Raw genomic sequence first — 17,294 nt, 5'->3', positions numbered from 1 at the left:
TACATGAAAAAATACCCAAATCACCTACAAAATAAATGAATCACTAGTGCACTGTGTACCATCAAAATGCACTTCAAATGAAAGGTCTACAACGGAACTGTCCCACACTCTCTACATGTTCACCAGTTTTCCAAAGCACCAACACAGTATTATAATTTCAAAGCCTTATGCTGTACAACACAACCTTTCTCAATACATACATAGCACTCTTGTCTTACCTAACACTCCTACATTTACATGGAAATGTATCCTACAGTACTGCACTCTCTTCCCTCTCTTATCAATAGGCCTCATCATTTTGCATTCAATGCCGCAGCGCTGCTGATTATTTCTCATCCAGCAGCCATCGCTGCCTGGCAATCAGGCCGAATGTTCTATTACCAATCTAATTGCACATTCCACCCTGACAAGGACTCATTAAGCCTTAATTACACACATGTTGTTTTCTACAAACATCTCCATTTGGGTTTCTTTTGCGTTGTAATTGTTCAGCAGGGACAGCCATTTGAGATCTCACAGAGAGAGAGAGAGAGAGCGAGAGCGAGAGAGAGAGCGAGAGAGCGAGCGAGAGAGAGAGAGAGAGAGAGAGAGAGAGAGAGAGAGAGAGAGAGCGCTAGCTAGCTGCCTGGAACTAGGTCACGTATCATTATAAACAAGGCACAGTTTCTAAAATAATATACCCATCCAGTGGAAGTAATGCCAAACAAGTGAGCGAATGTGGAGCTCATGTAATATTTACAGAGCACTAATAGATAGATGGCAGGTCTTTTCGGAGCAGTATGCACCACCCCCCAATCCCCCCCCCCCCAATCCCCCCCCCTCCATCTCTTTGCTACGGGTTGCTGCTTTTCATTTTTTTCTCTCTCCTTTTCTTGCCATTTGAATTTCAGAGAAAGCCGACTACATTAATACATCTGGCAGAGGGGGAGGTGTTGGGCACCTCTCAGCTCGCTCTCTCTCTTTCTCTATCCTTGGTCTCTCTCTCTCTCTCTCTCTATCTATCCATCCATCTCGCTCTCCATCTCTCCCTATCCCCTCTCTGTCTTTCATTCTCCCGTTCTCCCGCTTTCTCACTTACCCAATTTCCTTTCTCTCCTCTCCCTCTCCCTTTCCCTCTCTCTTTCTATCCATCTCTCCATGTACTCCTTCTCTCTGCATCTCTCTCTTTCTCCATCTGTCTTTCCCTCTCCATCTCTCTTCCTCTCTCCTGGCTGCATGGTTTTGGCTGTGATGTTTTTTCACACGTTTGTTACATTTCAGTGGCGGAAAGTGGGCCTTAATCCAGAGTCTTTGAGGCGTGAGCAATGATATTACTGAGGAGAATTGCGCTTAAAGACTTCTTAAAAAAATTCCAGCTGGTGCTGTAAAGTCATTGAAGTGCTTGTCAGGCACATGGCCCAAAACACCAGCCTCTCTGTAGCCTACTGTGCTGGGATTTCAATGTTTGGCTGGCTCTACTAGGGGGGATTGACTGGGAACACTGGTATGGCTCTTCTGCTAGCCTCCGCTAGCTTCCAATAGTCAGTTTAATGTGTCTTACTGTGGTGTTGGGATCTCTTTAAAGCACTGTGGTGCTTTCTGTGTGATGCAGACCTGGGCTCGAATAGTGTTAGAAGTATTTCAAATACTGTAAGCCTTTGCTCTAGCCTGCCTGGAGGGGCGGATGGGTGGGGTTTGCAGTTTTGGGATGATTTAATTGGTCCATTAAGCCATGCAATCGTAATCAAGTACAGATAAAGTATATACAATTATTTTAAGTAGTATTTGAACCCAGGTCTGTGATGCTATGCTATTGCTAAGCTACTGAAGCCGGTTCAGTATTACCACCGAAAGAGCCACTACGACCTCCCCATCCATGCCAAACCCCAAGAAAAGTCGGAGGACATGTCTTAACACCAAGAAAACTCGGAGGAATTGTCTTAACCAAGGAGGACTGTAGTGTTGACAGCAACTGTATATACTGTATACCATTGATCTTAATCCAAACAGCAAATATAGTGACGCCGTGACAAATCCTTTATATATCACTATTTTTATGGTAGAGCGTAATTATTTTCATGATCCTAAACAAGATTGTTTGGTTCTGCCGATTCGAATGGAGAGAGAGAAAAAAACATCACTCTGTTCACTTATTTACGGATAGTATCTGTTTGCATATGATTTTGTTTGTTTGTTTGTTTAGTGACATTTTCCATTCTACGCCAATTACCATAGAGTTGCACTCATGCTGCGTTGGAAACAAAGATGGATGCGCCATCTGAACTACATTGAGATAAGCAAACACAACGATATTAAACAAAAACAAACAAAAATGATTCATTCTTATTATGACACCAAAATAAATCTGGATAATATTAATTATAACGACAACCTCCTAGGATCACCAGTGTGCACAGAAACAAACACACATGCACGCACACACACTCACACACTCTCAGTCTCTCTCACAGACATACACACACACACACACACACACACACACACACACACACACACACACACACACACACACACACACACTCACACACACACACCATATGGTATTCTTCCTCTGCTGGCTCTAATAGGCGGTCTCTTAGATATTCTGTACAGAATAGTGCTCATGCAATATTAATATGGCACACCAAAATATGGCAGTTGGAGCACACTCCATCTCTCACTCTCTACATAATTGACTATGGAAGTTCTCCAAATCAACCATGAAAAGAAAGAACGAGAGAAAACATTTTTTTATCCTGAAAATAACCTGTCATCCCAGTTGAAGACAATGAGCCCTTTAACCTGTCAGAATTAGAGAAGCTAAAACAACAACACCAAAACAGTAGTAAGACTCCCACCAGACAGTGGTGATTTTAACACTACCCGGTGCAGGGAAACAATGGCCATGTATGTTGCACACTGAGCTACTGTGTTTTACTGTATTGAGGCAGAGGCATTTCCATTGTCCCAAATGGCACCCAATTCCTTCTTTAGTGCACTACTTTAGACCGGATCGCTATAGGTCCTGTTCAAAAGTAGTGCACGAAATAGAGAATAGGGTGCCATTTGGGACACAGACACATGCTGTGGACTGTTGTCTCTGCTACCAACAGTGTTGTCTCTGCTACCATTGGATAAGGATTGTTGGCCACTCAGACTGACTAGCACTGTTGTGGTTAGCACTGTGTGCTGTTCTATGGGCGTTATTAAAGAGGAAGTTCAGTATATTTAACAACTTGATGTTAAATGGTTCCTCACCCTAAAAGTAGTCTATGAGCCATGAGAAACTGTAATCCATGGTTTGGTTTTCTTTAAACTGACACTATAATATTCAGCTAATTTAAGCCAGCAGTAGCTACTTTCAGGGTAAAGAACCATCTAAGTTATAAAATACTTTACTTTCCCATTAAGAATTCTGTGTTGCTGTTTCTTTTCTCCCTCATCCATAACTGTGACTTATTCCACAATCCCTGTGATGCCTCATTCATTTGACATTCTTTGAGACATACTGTGAATACATGTTGTTCAACCACATTAAAGGCACAATCTGTAACCTTGGACTTTTGGCACAATGTCGCTGCAGGTGGCAGTGAGAGTAATTGCATGCCTGCACTTGGACGCGCTTTATCTAGAGCACTGTCAACTGCGTTTATTTTCAGAAAACTTAACATGTGTAAATATTTGTATGAATATAACAAGGTTTAACAACTGAGACATAAACTGAACAAGTTCCCCAAACAAGTGACTAACAGAAATGTAATAATGTGTCCCTGAACAAAGGGGGGGTCAAAATCAAAAGTAACAGTCAGTATCTGGTGTGGCCACCAGCTGCATTAAGTACTGCAGTGCATCTCCTGCTCATGGACTGCACCATATTTGCCGGTTCTTGCTGTGAGATGTTACCCCACTCTTCCACCAAGGAACCTGCAAGTTCCCGGACATTTCTGGGGGGAATGGCCCTAGCCCTCACCCTCCGATTCAACAGGTCCCAGACATGCTCAATGGGATTGAGATCTGGACTCTTCACTGGCCATGGCAGAACACTGACATTCCTGTCTTGCAGGAAATCACGCGCAGAACGAGCAGTATGGCTGGTCGCATTGTCATGCTGGAGGGTCATGTCAGGATGAGCCTGCAGGAAGGGTACCACATGAGGTAGGAGGATGTCTTCTCTGTAACGCACAGCGTCGAGATTGCCTGCAATGACAACAAGCTCAGTCTGATGATGCTGTGACACACCAGACCATGACGGACCATCCAACTCCAAATTAATCCCGCTCCAGAGTACAGGCCTCAGTGTAATGCTCATTCCTTCTGCGATAAACACAAATCCAACCATCACCCCTGCTGAGACAATACCGCGACTCGTTACTGAAGAGCACTTTTTGCCAGTCCTGTCTGGTCCTGCAACGGTGGGTTTGTGCCCATAGGCAACGTTGTTTCCAGTGATGTCTGATGAGGACATGCCTTACAACAGGCCTACAAGCCCTCAGTCCAGCCTCGCTCAGCCTATTGCGGACAGTCTGAGCACTGATGGAGGGATTTTGCGTTCCTGGTGTAACTCGGGCAGTTGTTGCCATCCTGTACCTGTCCCGCAGGTTGTGATGTTCGGATGTACCGATCCTGTGCAGGTGTTGTTACACATGGTCTGCCACTGCGAGGACGATCAGCTGTCCGTCCTGTCTCCCTGTAGCGCTGTCTTAGGCGTCTCACAGTACGGACAGGGCAATTTATTGCCCTTTCCACATCTGCAGTCCACTTGCAGCATGCCTAAGGCACGTTCACGCAGATGAGCAGGGACCCTGGGCATCTTTCTTTTGGTGTTTTTCTGAGTCAGTAGAAAGGCTTCTTTAGTGTCCTAAGTTTTCATAACTGTGACCTTAATTGCCAACCGTCTGTAAACTGTTAGTGTCTTAATGACCGTTCCACAGGTGCACGTTTATTAATTGTTAATGGTTCATTGAACAAGCATGGGAAACAGTGTTTAAACCCTTTACAATGAAGAACTGTGAAATTATTTGGATTTTTATTAATTATCTTTGAAAGACAGGGTCCTGAAAAAGGGACGTTTATTTTTTTGCTGAGTTTAGTACGATTAACATTAGATTACGCCAAATCCTGACTCTGCTGTCAGTATGAAGCAACAGGAACTGGGATTCGCCGGACCAGGCAATGTTTTCCCACTCCTCAATTGTCCAGTGTTGGTCATCGCATGCCCACTGGAGCTGCTTGTTCTTGTTTTTAGCTGATAGGAGTGGAACCCGGTGTGGTCGTCTACTCCAATAGCCCATCCGTGACAAGGACCATCTAGTTGTGCGTTCCGAGATGTCACTCTGCACACCACTGTTGTACTGCGTCGTTATTTGCTTGTGGCCTACCTGTTATAGTGGCTGGCTAAAGTATTCAACCCCCCCCCCCCCCCCGGCATTTTTCCTATTTTGTTGCCTTACACCCTGGAATTAAAATACATTTTTGGGGGGTTTGAATCATTTGATTTACACAACATGCCTATCCCTTTGAAAATGCTAAATATTTTTTATTGTGAAACAAACAAGAAATAAGACAAAAAAAACAGAAAACTTGAGCGTGCATAACTATTCCCCCCCAAAGTCAATACTTTGTAGAGCCACCTCTTGCAGAAATTACAGCTGCAAGTCTCTTTGGGTATGTCTCTATAAGCTTGGCATATCTAGCCACTGGGATTTTTGCCCATTCTTCAAGGCAAAACTGCTCCAGCTCCTTCAAGTTGGATGGGTTCCGCTGGTGTACTGCAATCTTTAAGTCATACCACAGATTCTCAATTGGATTGAGGTCTGGGCTTTGACCAGGCCATTCCAAGACATTTAAATGTTTCCCCTTAAACCACTCAAGTGTTGTTTTAGCAGTATGCTTAGGGTCATTGTCCTGCTGGAAGGTGAACCTCTGTCCCAGTCTCAAATCTCTGGAAGGCTGAAACAGGTTTCCCTCAAGAATTTCCCTGTATTTAGCGCCATCCATCAGTCCTTCAATTCTGACCAGTTTCACATTCCCTGCCGATGAAAAACATCCCCACAGCATGATGCTGCCACCACCATGCTTCACTGTGGAGATGTTGTTCTCGGGGTGATGAGAGGTGTTGGGTTTGCGCCAGACATAGCGTTTTCCTTGATGGCCAAAAAGCTCAATTTTAGTCTCATCTGACCAGAGTACCTTATTCCATATGTTTGGGGAGTCTCTCACATGCCTTTTGGCAAACACCAAAGATGTTTGCTTATTTTTTTCTGAGCACTCTTCCGTATAGCCCAGCTCTGTGGAGTGTACGGCTTAAAGTGGTCCTATGGACAGATACTCCAATCTCCTCTGTGGAGCTTTGCAGCTCCTTCAGGGTTATCTTTGGTCTCTTTGTTGCCTCTCTGATTAATGCCCTCCTTGCCTGGTCCGTGAGTTTTGGTGGGTAGCCCTCTCTTGGCACGTTTGTTGTGGTGCCATATTCTTTCCATTTTTTAATAATGGATTTAATGATGCTCCGTGGGATGTTCTAAGTTTTGTACATTTTTTATAACCCAACCCTGATCTGTACTTCTTCATAACTTTGTCCCTGACCTGTTTGGAGAGCTCCTTAGACTTAATGGTGCTGCTTGCTTGGTGGTGCCCTTTGCTTAGTGGTGTTGGAGACTCTGGGGCCTTTCAGAATAGGTGTATATATACTGTGATCATGTGACAGATCATGTGACACTTAAATTGCACACAGGTGGACTTTATTTAACTAAATATGTGACTTCTGAAGGTAATTGGTTGCACCAGATGTAATTTAGGGGCTTCATAGCAAAGGGGGTGAACACATATGCACACAACACTTTTCCATTTTTTTTTTTGTTGAATTTTTTAAAACAAGTAATTTTTTTCATTTCACTTCACCAATTCGGACTATTTTGTGTATGTCCACAACATGAAATCCAAATAAAATCCATTTAAATTACAGGTTGTAATGCAACAAAATAGGAAAAAACGCCAAGGGGGTGAATACTTTTTGCAAGGTACTGTAGCTTGCATGATTCTTGCTATTCTCCTTCGACCTCTCATCAACGTGCTGTTTTCACTCACAGGACTGCTAATAAACGCAGAAATGAGCAATCAAATTAAACATCCTACCACAGCTACCATGCTATTTTTGGGAAGCATATTTGATTTTGAGTTTGGACATATAAAGTTTGCAGTGGTGGAAAAAAGTACCCAATTGTCATACTTGAGTAAAGGTAAAGATACTGTACCTTAATAGAAAATTACTCAAGTAAAAGTGAAAGTCACCCAATAAAATACTACTTGAGTAAATGTCTAAATGTATTTGGTTTTAAATATACTTAAGTATCAAAAGTAAAAATATAAATCACTTCAAATTCCTTATATTAAGCAAACCAGACGGCACAATTTTCTTGTTTTTAAAATGTACAGCTAGCCAAGTATTTGTGTTTATTGAGTCCACCAGATCAGAAGCAGTAGGGATGACCAGGGATGTTCTCTTGATAAGTGCATGAATTGGACCATTTTCCTGTCCTGCTAAGCATTCAACATATAACGAGCACTTTTGGGTGTCAGGGAAAATGTATGGAGTATTATTTTCTTTAGGAATGTAGTAGAGTAAAAGTAAAAGTTGTCAAAAATATAAATAGTAATGTACAGATACCCCCAAAAACGAATTAAGTAATACTTTAAATACTTACGTATTTTTACTCCCTTCCCTCGGTTGGAGCTAGCACATGCGCAGATCAAATACACAGCTGAAACGCCGATTAAGGTGTTTCCATGTCCTAATAATTCAAAAGATCACTCAGAAAACCAGGTGTTTAATCTGCGAATGCTTACTTCGATTTTGACCTTACGCCGATTAAGATAACAGAGTAAGGTGTTTACACGACTGTTGCATAATCTGCATACATTCCATAATCAGTTTAATATCAAATTATTACTGTGTATGTAAATTTAATCACTGTGGTGTACCTAATAAAGTAGCCATTAAATGCATAGCCAATGATTCTTGAACACTATAATTTATAAATGCTCATGAGCTTAGTTCAACTGTCTTACAAAGTGAACCCAAACAACACCTTGGGCAAATGATAGCTGACACTGCAGTAGTAGTAGTAGTGTCATTAGTGAGGGCAACAATAGGTCTTCGTTAGGTTAAGGTCAACACCACCACCATTCAAGCGTCACCTCCCATGTAAGCAAGCGCGAGGTTAGCAACACAACCCAACCCTAAGGTCATGCCCTCCTGCTGGTGGTTGAAAAAATAACAAGAACGCCAGATTTAGGAACAATAAAAAGACATTGAAAGAATGGGGGGTGGGGGTGAGCGGAGGAGGAGGGAGGAGGGAGGTGGGGGCTCTGTGCACCTTGACAGGAAGGAGAAAGGTGAAGAGCACGAGTTGAGTTGAGTGAGGTTATTTTGGCTGAAAAGGGGGCTGAGGGGGAGGGCGGAAGCAGCGCAAAACCCACAATTAACTGAACCCCTGGTAGAGAGAGGAAGATGGAGAGATAGAGAGCAAGGAGGGGAAATGAACGGGGCTGCAAACTTACTGCACCCTGAAAGTACTGTTCTCACCACAACACCTGATAAGTACAATGGAAAAACGTCTGGTTTCCTTCACACTGTTAAGTGGTTGCACTCTCCATGCAGTTACAGTTTGGTAGCAATACTTCAAAGACAGGAGTAACAGACAAAATAAAATAAAAAGACAAAACATAGCATGCCGTTTTGAGTCGTTTTTTTTGGTGTGGCTTTTTCATTTGAATAACTCTACATGTGAATAAAAGTAAACTATGATGTTTCGTGGAATGGTTTTAGACAACACAAGATACTATCATCAGAAGTACAAGCTCATCGGCTGCTGAAATCCGGGCTAGTTGAATGTTTAGGAAACGATTCCTGTTTCCCTCGCTCCCTCACCCTTTTATAAACAATTTCGATGTTCAGATTTAGCCTGTACCTATTAATTCTAGCGACAGAGCGTCAAATGAAAGTGGATCTATATCTTTACTACCTCCAGCCCCCCTGACAAGTAGGTCATTAGGATGATTTGTACGTGGGCTCTCCACAGAGGACCATTTACAATATTCACTTTAGATAACGTATGATTCTTGGCCCTGAAACCGGATGGCTTTCTTAGAAATACTTTGTTAGCAGTCTTCCAGTTGATAAATGATTTAGGACATGTGGTCGGAAATATCAATACAATCTTTATTGTAATTAAAAAAGGATCCCGCCAACAATATTGCACTGTTCACCATTGAGCCTTGAAGCTGAGCAGTGAGAGATAATTCAGAAAGAAAAGCTTGATTTAGTGTGGAAGAAAAGACATACGAAATTAAAATCTCTCTCATGCATTGTTCTTAAATGTTCGTCCTTCGGTACATAAATGATAAAATAAAGAAATTGCTAGTCAGGTTTTGATTTTTTTAATAATGGGAAATAGCTTTTTTTCCCCCTCCAGACTTAGGCTGCTCTCCAGGTTTCGTAAACAAAAAGGTTGACTTGCTGTCATTTCGTCAAAGTCAACCCCACCACGGGCAAAAACCTGACGTAACATCAAATCAACATCTAATCAACATAAAAGGTTGGTGAATATTCAATTGAATTGTCAACAAAGGTGAATTCAATGTCAAATGAAGATATTGTCAATGCACCATTAGGCCCTGTGCAATGAACTCAGTATCACCTCTCAACGACCTGTCAGTTCTTGCCCTCAACCCCCCCCTCCCCTCATACACGTTCACAAAACTGTTATTGGATTCATGTAATTGAATAGGTAGTTAAATCGAGTGTGAAATTATTGTTACATTGGGGTTATATTGAGGCGAGGCGGCTACCACCAAAGGTTATCTATATTTCTCAATCGCAGTTCACCTGCCAACTGTAGCTATAAAGCGAGGACTGCATTGCTAATGATCTATTAAGATATAGAAGATAGATATGCGCAAAGATAGATACCACAAAGATTGATGTGTATAAAGATAGATGTGTACAAATATAGCCTATATTGACTGCACTACAGTCAATGCAAACGATGGGGGTGTGATTCCCTTTGGTTCTGTGGTAAGATGGTGTTATGGTCATGTAGGCACTGGCTAACCCACTGTACTGCAGTTAAAGGAAAGGTTCACTCATTTTGAATGTTATATCGTTTTTTTGAGCATCTCTGAGTGATGTTCTATTGATTCACTGGGTCATTTCATGTTTTCATGTGTATCTGAGCTATCGGCGTTCAAGCAGGCAGAAATCCAACTGGTATTACGTAACACTGTGATAAAGTCGCTCTCACTATATTGGAAGTTAATAGCAATACAACTTTTCGATTGCAAAAACCTCTACCATACATGTCAGACTTCAATATTGGCCGATATCACAACTCAGGAGGATGTCTTCTCTCAAAGGAGCCATTGATCACATTTCTGCGATATTCCTAGCTCGATACATTTGTAATTTAACGGAGGATCTAGCACAATTTTCCTATTTGTCTGCCTCTTTAAACCAGGGTGCATTGCATGGTGCAGATGCCAGAGATATATAGAAAGGAAATAGGAATCCAACTGTAGACCAATCGCGTTCACGTTCTCATGCTGCGTCACGCAGTTGCTAAGCTAATCGTCACGCAATCCCTTCTCAAAGTCAGTGTATATGTCGAGAAACGTGCCTATTTTCCTCGAAAGTACGTAATGTCACGATTCCTAAGCTAGACAATAATACAGATAGCAAGTTAATTATCTCATATCTCGGAAAATATTTGTGATGTTGTACTTCTTTTTGACGAAATTCGTGCTAATGTTGGGTTTTTGAGCTAGCGCCCAATAGACTCCCATTCACTCCTTGTCCCCGAATCGGCCAGAATTCACGGCGCAGCCCATTGACGTAGCACGGGCAACGTTTCCCATCTCCTCAAAAGTATATCTGCCTTTGTGAATGTTAGATCCCACTCTGAGAGGCACATCGATCTGCAGGTTGAACATGGTGAGACTGTAGACTCCTAAATTGATAGTGCAGTTTGTTTAGGCGATTTTACAGCTACTAGCTACGTTACATACTGATATTGTCTTTGGTATTATTGTGTGTAGGTACGTTTGCTAGTTAGCTAGCTAGCCAGCCAGCCAGCCCATAGAGAGAGCATTGCATTGTGGATTTTGCAGTCAACTTGAGCTGCAACAGATTACCATAACGATTTTCCATGTAGCTACCAACCTTATTATAACACCAAAATGAAGCATTTGTTCACAAAAAATATTATTCTCACATATTAGTGTTATTTAACACTGTAAATTAAAGGAATGAGTGGTTTTGGGTGGATTTGTCCTTTAAGATCCTCAGTGTGTATGAGTTGAGCTACTGATGGTTACTTAGGGACAAACAGAGTTCAAGTGGTCTAGAGCTGATCTGGGCAGGTAGTGGATGAACTGGGATCAGCTCCCCACTCTTATTAATTGTGATGTAAAAGGCTGAACCCATCCTAGATTAGCCTTCCTATTCTGAGACAGTTAGTGCATATGGGTCCTGAAGCACATCTCCATAGGGAGAGTGTATAGAATGTTTAGCACAGTACAATATCTTGTGGGGAATGTGTTTTTGTCAGTCACACATACAAAAACACAAGATGCTACCGGTTAAAGACCACAAAACCACCCAATCAGTCTCGTGGTGCCACATCACTGGCTTCTTATGGATGTCACTACTGTAGGGTATAACTGTGTACTAACTGTGTCCCTAATAGGGGTGAGGTGTGGGGAGGGGAGTAAGGGGGTGGAGGGGTAAGGTGGGGGATAAGGGGAGCGTTCTCTCACCCCAGCAGAGGGCAGTCTCTTCCCGTCGGGGTTAGGGCGCATGGGCAGGGAGCTGTAGAGTCGAACGCTGTGGTCGCCTGATACACCGTATCTGCTCTGTAGAGCGAGAGAGAGAGCGAGAGAGAGAGAGAGAGAGAGAGAAAAAAATCTACTTTGAACATGTTTTCACTGCATAAACCCATCTCTTGAATGATCATGGTTATTGCATGGCTTAAGGAATGCAGCCTACAATACATCTGCATCACACAGATGCAAGAGGTCAGCAGAATTTAGCGATAAAGCAATTGGGATCTGGGTAGATTGTCATCAAGCACAAGCATCCACTCCGTATTGATGTCTACACATAAACCCCTATCTAAGTTTTTCGCATTGGCAGCCATGTTGAAATTGTCCCATACAGCATCCTTGATTGCGTTCCAAATGGCAAAGTATTCCCTATATTGTTAACTACTTTGAATAGTTGTTTTAAGTAGTGCACTAATGGGGAATAAGGTGCCATTTAAGACTCATGTGTAGTGAGAGTAACTATATCCCCAGTCCCCACGCAGTTTGGAGACTCTCTCTCCCTTCCCCAATGTTTGTGTGGGAAAACACACGCTGCAGGAGGGTTGGCACTGCAGCTCTGGAGCCTGGGTACTTGGGAATCTAATGACTCACAACAAGGCCCTGCCTGCCAGTGGAGTGTTCGCCTCAGCGGGCTTTACGCTGCAACCACCGAGGCAGCGGGACATCCCATGAGCAGATTCTCTCTCTTTTTTCCCCTATAATTTTTGGGATGGTAAAACGTTTCAGTGTAATCTTAAATGACTAAAACCAGATATAATTTATGTAGAAACCATAATGGAGCTATACATGTTTTACTAACAATCCAAAAATAAAAAGTAGACAGTCAAGGACAATCTAAAATTCCCAGAATGTCAAGACATGGGGCGCCCATTGATTTTGTTATAATGTTTGAGTCACTCAGAAAGCATAAGAACACGGCATAAGCCATGGCGAAATGTGTAAAATTGCAGGAAACTAGGTTTGAAACTGTGTAGAAATCCTAGGCGAAACACTGCAACTGTAAATAGTCTGACAACAATAAGAAACATACATCAGTGATGATACAACTGGCTGTCCCTATAGGAGAACCCTTTTTGGTTCCTGATAGATCCTTTTTTGGTTCCATTGAGAACGCTTTTGGGTTCCAGGTAACACTCTGTGGAAAGCGTTCTACATGGAACCCAAAAGGGTTTTCTACCTGGAATCAAAAATGGTTATTCAAAGGGTTCTCCTTTGGGGACAGCCAAAGAACCCTTTTAGGTTCTAGATAGCACATTTGTTTCTGGTATAGTGAGTTGGTGAGTGGTTGAGAAATCGATTTGTTGTGTGAAATCGGTATGTAATTCGACCAGATGTGTATTGTGTACAGTAGTCAGTGCAATAGTTAATGGGTTTACCCAATGTGATGCATACAATGTTCTAATGAGTTGAAAGTCTCTGATGTGGATTACCTTGCGAGGGGGGAAAACACAGTGCAGCAGTCCAGAACAAATATCACAATAATAAATAACTCTTCTCTCACACTCACTCACTCACTCACTCACACACTCACACACTCACACACTCACACACTCACACACTCACACACTCACACACACACACACACACACACACTCTCAAGGGCAGGGTTCCAGATTGCTATGCAGTGAGATACATGTATATTTAACCACGACGTGAGAAAATGTCTATGGACCAATCAGGGCTTGCTGTGCAACTCTTTTCTTGTCAGTCACATGCTGGTGACAAAGACGCACAAACAGAATGTACAGGAGAAAAGGGGTGCATGCTAAATGGCACCCTATTCCTTAGTGCACTACTTTTGACCAAAGACCTATGAGCCATGTTCAAATGTAGTGTATTATAAAAGGAATAGGGTGCCATTTTGGACTTCATAGCGAAACGCCTGTAAAAACATTTTGACTGAACCGGGTGCAGTGTGAAAACCAAGCAGTGAAATGCAATAGCAGTCCAATGCAATCGACTATAATGTGAATCAATTTTTATAAAAAGGAAAATATTCTATTTCAAATAATGCAGTCTCAAAGAAAAGTGACACTTTATTGGATTCAGCGAAGTAACGCAGAGTAACTTGTCAGACACAGCTTGGGGGATGCAACCCGATGTGTAATTCCTTTAATCCCACAGTATAACTGAACATGACTGTACAATAGTTGTCATTTTGTCAATATAGTTTACATTAAAAAAAGCAACACAATTGCTCATAACAATTACACTTTTTTTAACGTTTCCTTTCCTTACATGACTAAATAGCCAACAAAGAATCGAATGAGCATAGGCCAACACACAACACCGATATACTCAAAATGAAGTGCTAAATGCTAGCCAACGAAGAATTAAGAGTGAGCATGGGGCAACACACAAACACACAACACCCACAAATCCAAAATGCACAGCTATGCGCAAACCGCTAGCCAACAAAGAAATGCTTTAGCGTGAGGCAACACACAAACCCACAACACCCATAGTGCCAACACGCACAGGTAACTGATAAACGATAGCAACAAAGAAATGTGTCAGTGTGGGGCAATACACAACACCGATAAAATCCAAAATGCAGAGCTAAATGCTAACAGCTAGCCAACAAAGAAATGTGTACACATTGGGGCAGCACACAAACACACAACACCCATAAACCAAACAGGCTAAGCTACAGTAAGTGCTAACCAGCCATGATACCGGACATCGGCTCCATCTCTCTTCAACACCAGCCTCTTAAACAGGCCTTAAGAGGACTATGATGAATTAGTCTAAGTCCCAATAATGTAAACACTAGCTATGTAGCATTGTGTTTAATAGGAGGGGGGCTGTGCACTTAACAGAGGCCCATGACAGTGAGTGTCCCCCGAGGAGAAAATGGCTGTCTCGAACACCTGATAGCTGACAGGTTGTTAAGGCCCCCAGACAGACGACATCATCAGTCCAGAGTGGGATTTATTGAGAACGTGCCGAATGAATGATTTGGAATTCATGGGTTTGTGTTGAATTGTGTGCATTTTTAGGATCACATAGAAGATTGAGAATGCTCGTTAAGGACAATAACCAAGAGAGTGACACATAAATGCTAGTAACACAACTGTGATGGTCTATAGTGAAGAATACTGTACGAGCACTGTCGATTGCATAGTCAGATACACTTTAAAAAAAAGTGCACTACAGTATAGGGAATAGTGTTCCATTTGGGACGCGGCCAGGGATTCATATGAAACACAGTAAAAATACAGAGACAAATGTGCATGTGTTGAAAGTATAGAGAAGCCTACATCTCAAATGCCAGAAGAATCCAGATCCGTCCTTACATTGTCCAGCTCCTGTCATATTGAGGACATACTGTACCTCCGAGCAATAATACAATAATAAAAATAACTCTCTAAGTGATTGCTATATTTCATCGCATGGCGAATTGGCCGCGGGCCCAGTGAGCTATCATTATGCAAATGACGGCAATTCAATTTCAGTTGGTCGGAGGGGGAATTTCTAATTAGGATAACGCAAAACACTCCAAATGACAGAGAGAGAGAGAGAGAGAGAGAGAGAGAGAGAGAGAGAGAGAGAGAGAGAGAGAGAGAGAGAGAGAGAGAGAGAGAGTAGCCACTGACGTGAACACCTACACTTCAACGCTGCTGTTTCTGCCCCTGAGTCTGTCTCCCCCTGTTGTACCTGTCAATGGTATCTTCTTACAGGGGTTTCACAGTCTTACTGTACAGTACTACTGCGTCCATGTTAGGACATGCCTCAGTCCCATAGAAACCCTCTATAGACTCATGTTCTGATCTAGTGATCTGACTTGACTACACCTACTCCTGTAACCAAAAAAGCCACTTTCTACTAACCGAGAAACGTGGGTGTGCTTATGATTACTGTAAATATCACATTCATTATCAAGTCGTTGTTACTGTAACTCAAGTCACTTCCTCAAAGCATGCACTTTCTTGTTGACTACTATACTTTACACTGAGTATACCAAACATTAAGAACACCTTCCTAATATTGACTTGTACCCTACAAGGTGTCGAAAGCGTTCCACAGGGATGCTGGCCCATGTTGACTCCAATGCTTCCCACAGTTGTGTCAAGTTAGCAATAGTTAGCAATTTGGGTGGTGGACCATTCTTGAAACTGTTGAGTGTGGAGAAACCCAGGCACCTACTACAAACCCCGTTCAAAGGCACTTAAATATTTTGTCTAGCCTATTCAACCTCTGAACGGCACACATACAAAATCCATGTCTCAATTGTCTCAAGGCTTAAAAATCCTTCTTTAACCTGTCTCTTTCCCTTACACTGAAAGGACATTATCATCATTTTCACAATTTCACAGTATTATTCCAACCTCATAGTGTATAAATATATATAAAAACACAGGAAAATCACATGTATAACTGCACCTTTAACAATTACATACTTCAGCATCTATTTTGAATACATTCACTTGGTTCTAGTCATGAAATGTTAAGCGTACATAATGGGAAGTTACTGCTTCCAATTGATGTCAAAATATGTTTTATAATAATTGAGTTGAGACTTTCTTCTTACAGCGATGGGGTTATACGTTAGCTATTGGATGACTTACATTACAACACAGTACAACACGGCTGGTGTTTTAGGTTGTGTAGCCCTAGCTTCGGATAGTAGTCTACTGTCCCTGTGATTGAGCGTATTTCCAATTCCTCCGCGGTCAATAGAAGCAAAAGAACATCTCCGTAATGAACCACCAAAGTACCGTACAGTGTGTGTGTGTGTGTGTGTGTGTGTGTGTGTGTGTGTGTGTGTGTGTGTGTGTGTGTGTGTGTGGTTATGCATTCAACAGCTCAGAGGGGGACACTAATGTTCCCAGCACGGAAAATACAAATAAAAATTAGGCTTTGGTGGGAAGCCAAATGACATCTTAGGTTTTTTTGTGGTCTAAACAGTTCTGATTAAGTGAATATGTGCTCTTTGAAAGTGCAAGAGCGTACATTTGAGTGTTTGTTTGCGTACTGTACAGATGTGTGCGTGCGTGTGTGCGTGCGTGTGTTGTTATGCCTTTGGTGTCTGTTGTCCATATGACCCTACTTCTGTAGCAGAGATACTGTACAATGTATTCCTGTGGGTCTTTGCATTACTTACTTTAGCATGGTTCATGTGCAAGTGTGTGTGTGTGTGTGTGTGTGTGTGTGTGTGTGTGTTTTGTCAGCTAGATACACACACGGAACAGAGGATATAGCTGAGATCAGCAACTCACACCGGCCTGTCAGATATATTGTCAACCGAGCAAAATAATCACAATTGGACTATGTTAGACTATGGAGGTCATTAGGTTAATTATGTTAATTCATTCAAAGCACCATTACAATACGCTTGGAAAACGAAATCAACTCAACCTTTTGTCAGCATATTAACTACCCTGAAAAGGGAGAGAAGTTAACTTTGTGTGTTTGAAACTACCATATGTACAGTAATTGCA

The 17,294-nt window shown here is 42.1% G+C and overlaps 1 protein-coding gene across 6 annotated transcripts in view; it reads right to left on the bottom strand.

Moving 5' to 3' along the window:
• The window catches only part of LOC115208356 (TOX high mobility group box family member 2), a 139,273-nt gene that overhangs the window by 80,219 nt on the left and 41,760 nt on the right, over window positions 1-17,294 (bottom strand). For 5 of the 6 annotated variants that reach the window (XM_029776333.1, XM_029776338.1, XM_029776335.1 and 2 more), the window contains one exon: window positions 11,788-11,883. The exons of the other annotated variant lie outside the window; for it this stretch is intronic. In XM_029776333.1, coding sequence (XP_029632193.1) covers window positions 11,788-11,883 — 96 coding nt within the window. The remainder of the gene's footprint in view (window positions 1-11,787; window positions 11,884-17,294) is intronic. 6 annotated transcript variants of the gene reach the window in all.

Source organism: Salmo trutta, chromosome 14 (assembly GCF_901001165.1).
Source record: "Salmo trutta chromosome 14, fSalTru1.1, whole genome shotgun sequence".
In the NCBI taxonomy this organism is placed as follows: domain Eukaryota; kingdom Metazoa; phylum Chordata; class Actinopteri; order Salmoniformes; family Salmonidae; genus Salmo; species Salmo trutta.
The sequence above is the reverse complement of the archived record's forward strand: the minus strand, read 5'-3'. Positions and strand labels throughout refer to the sequence as shown.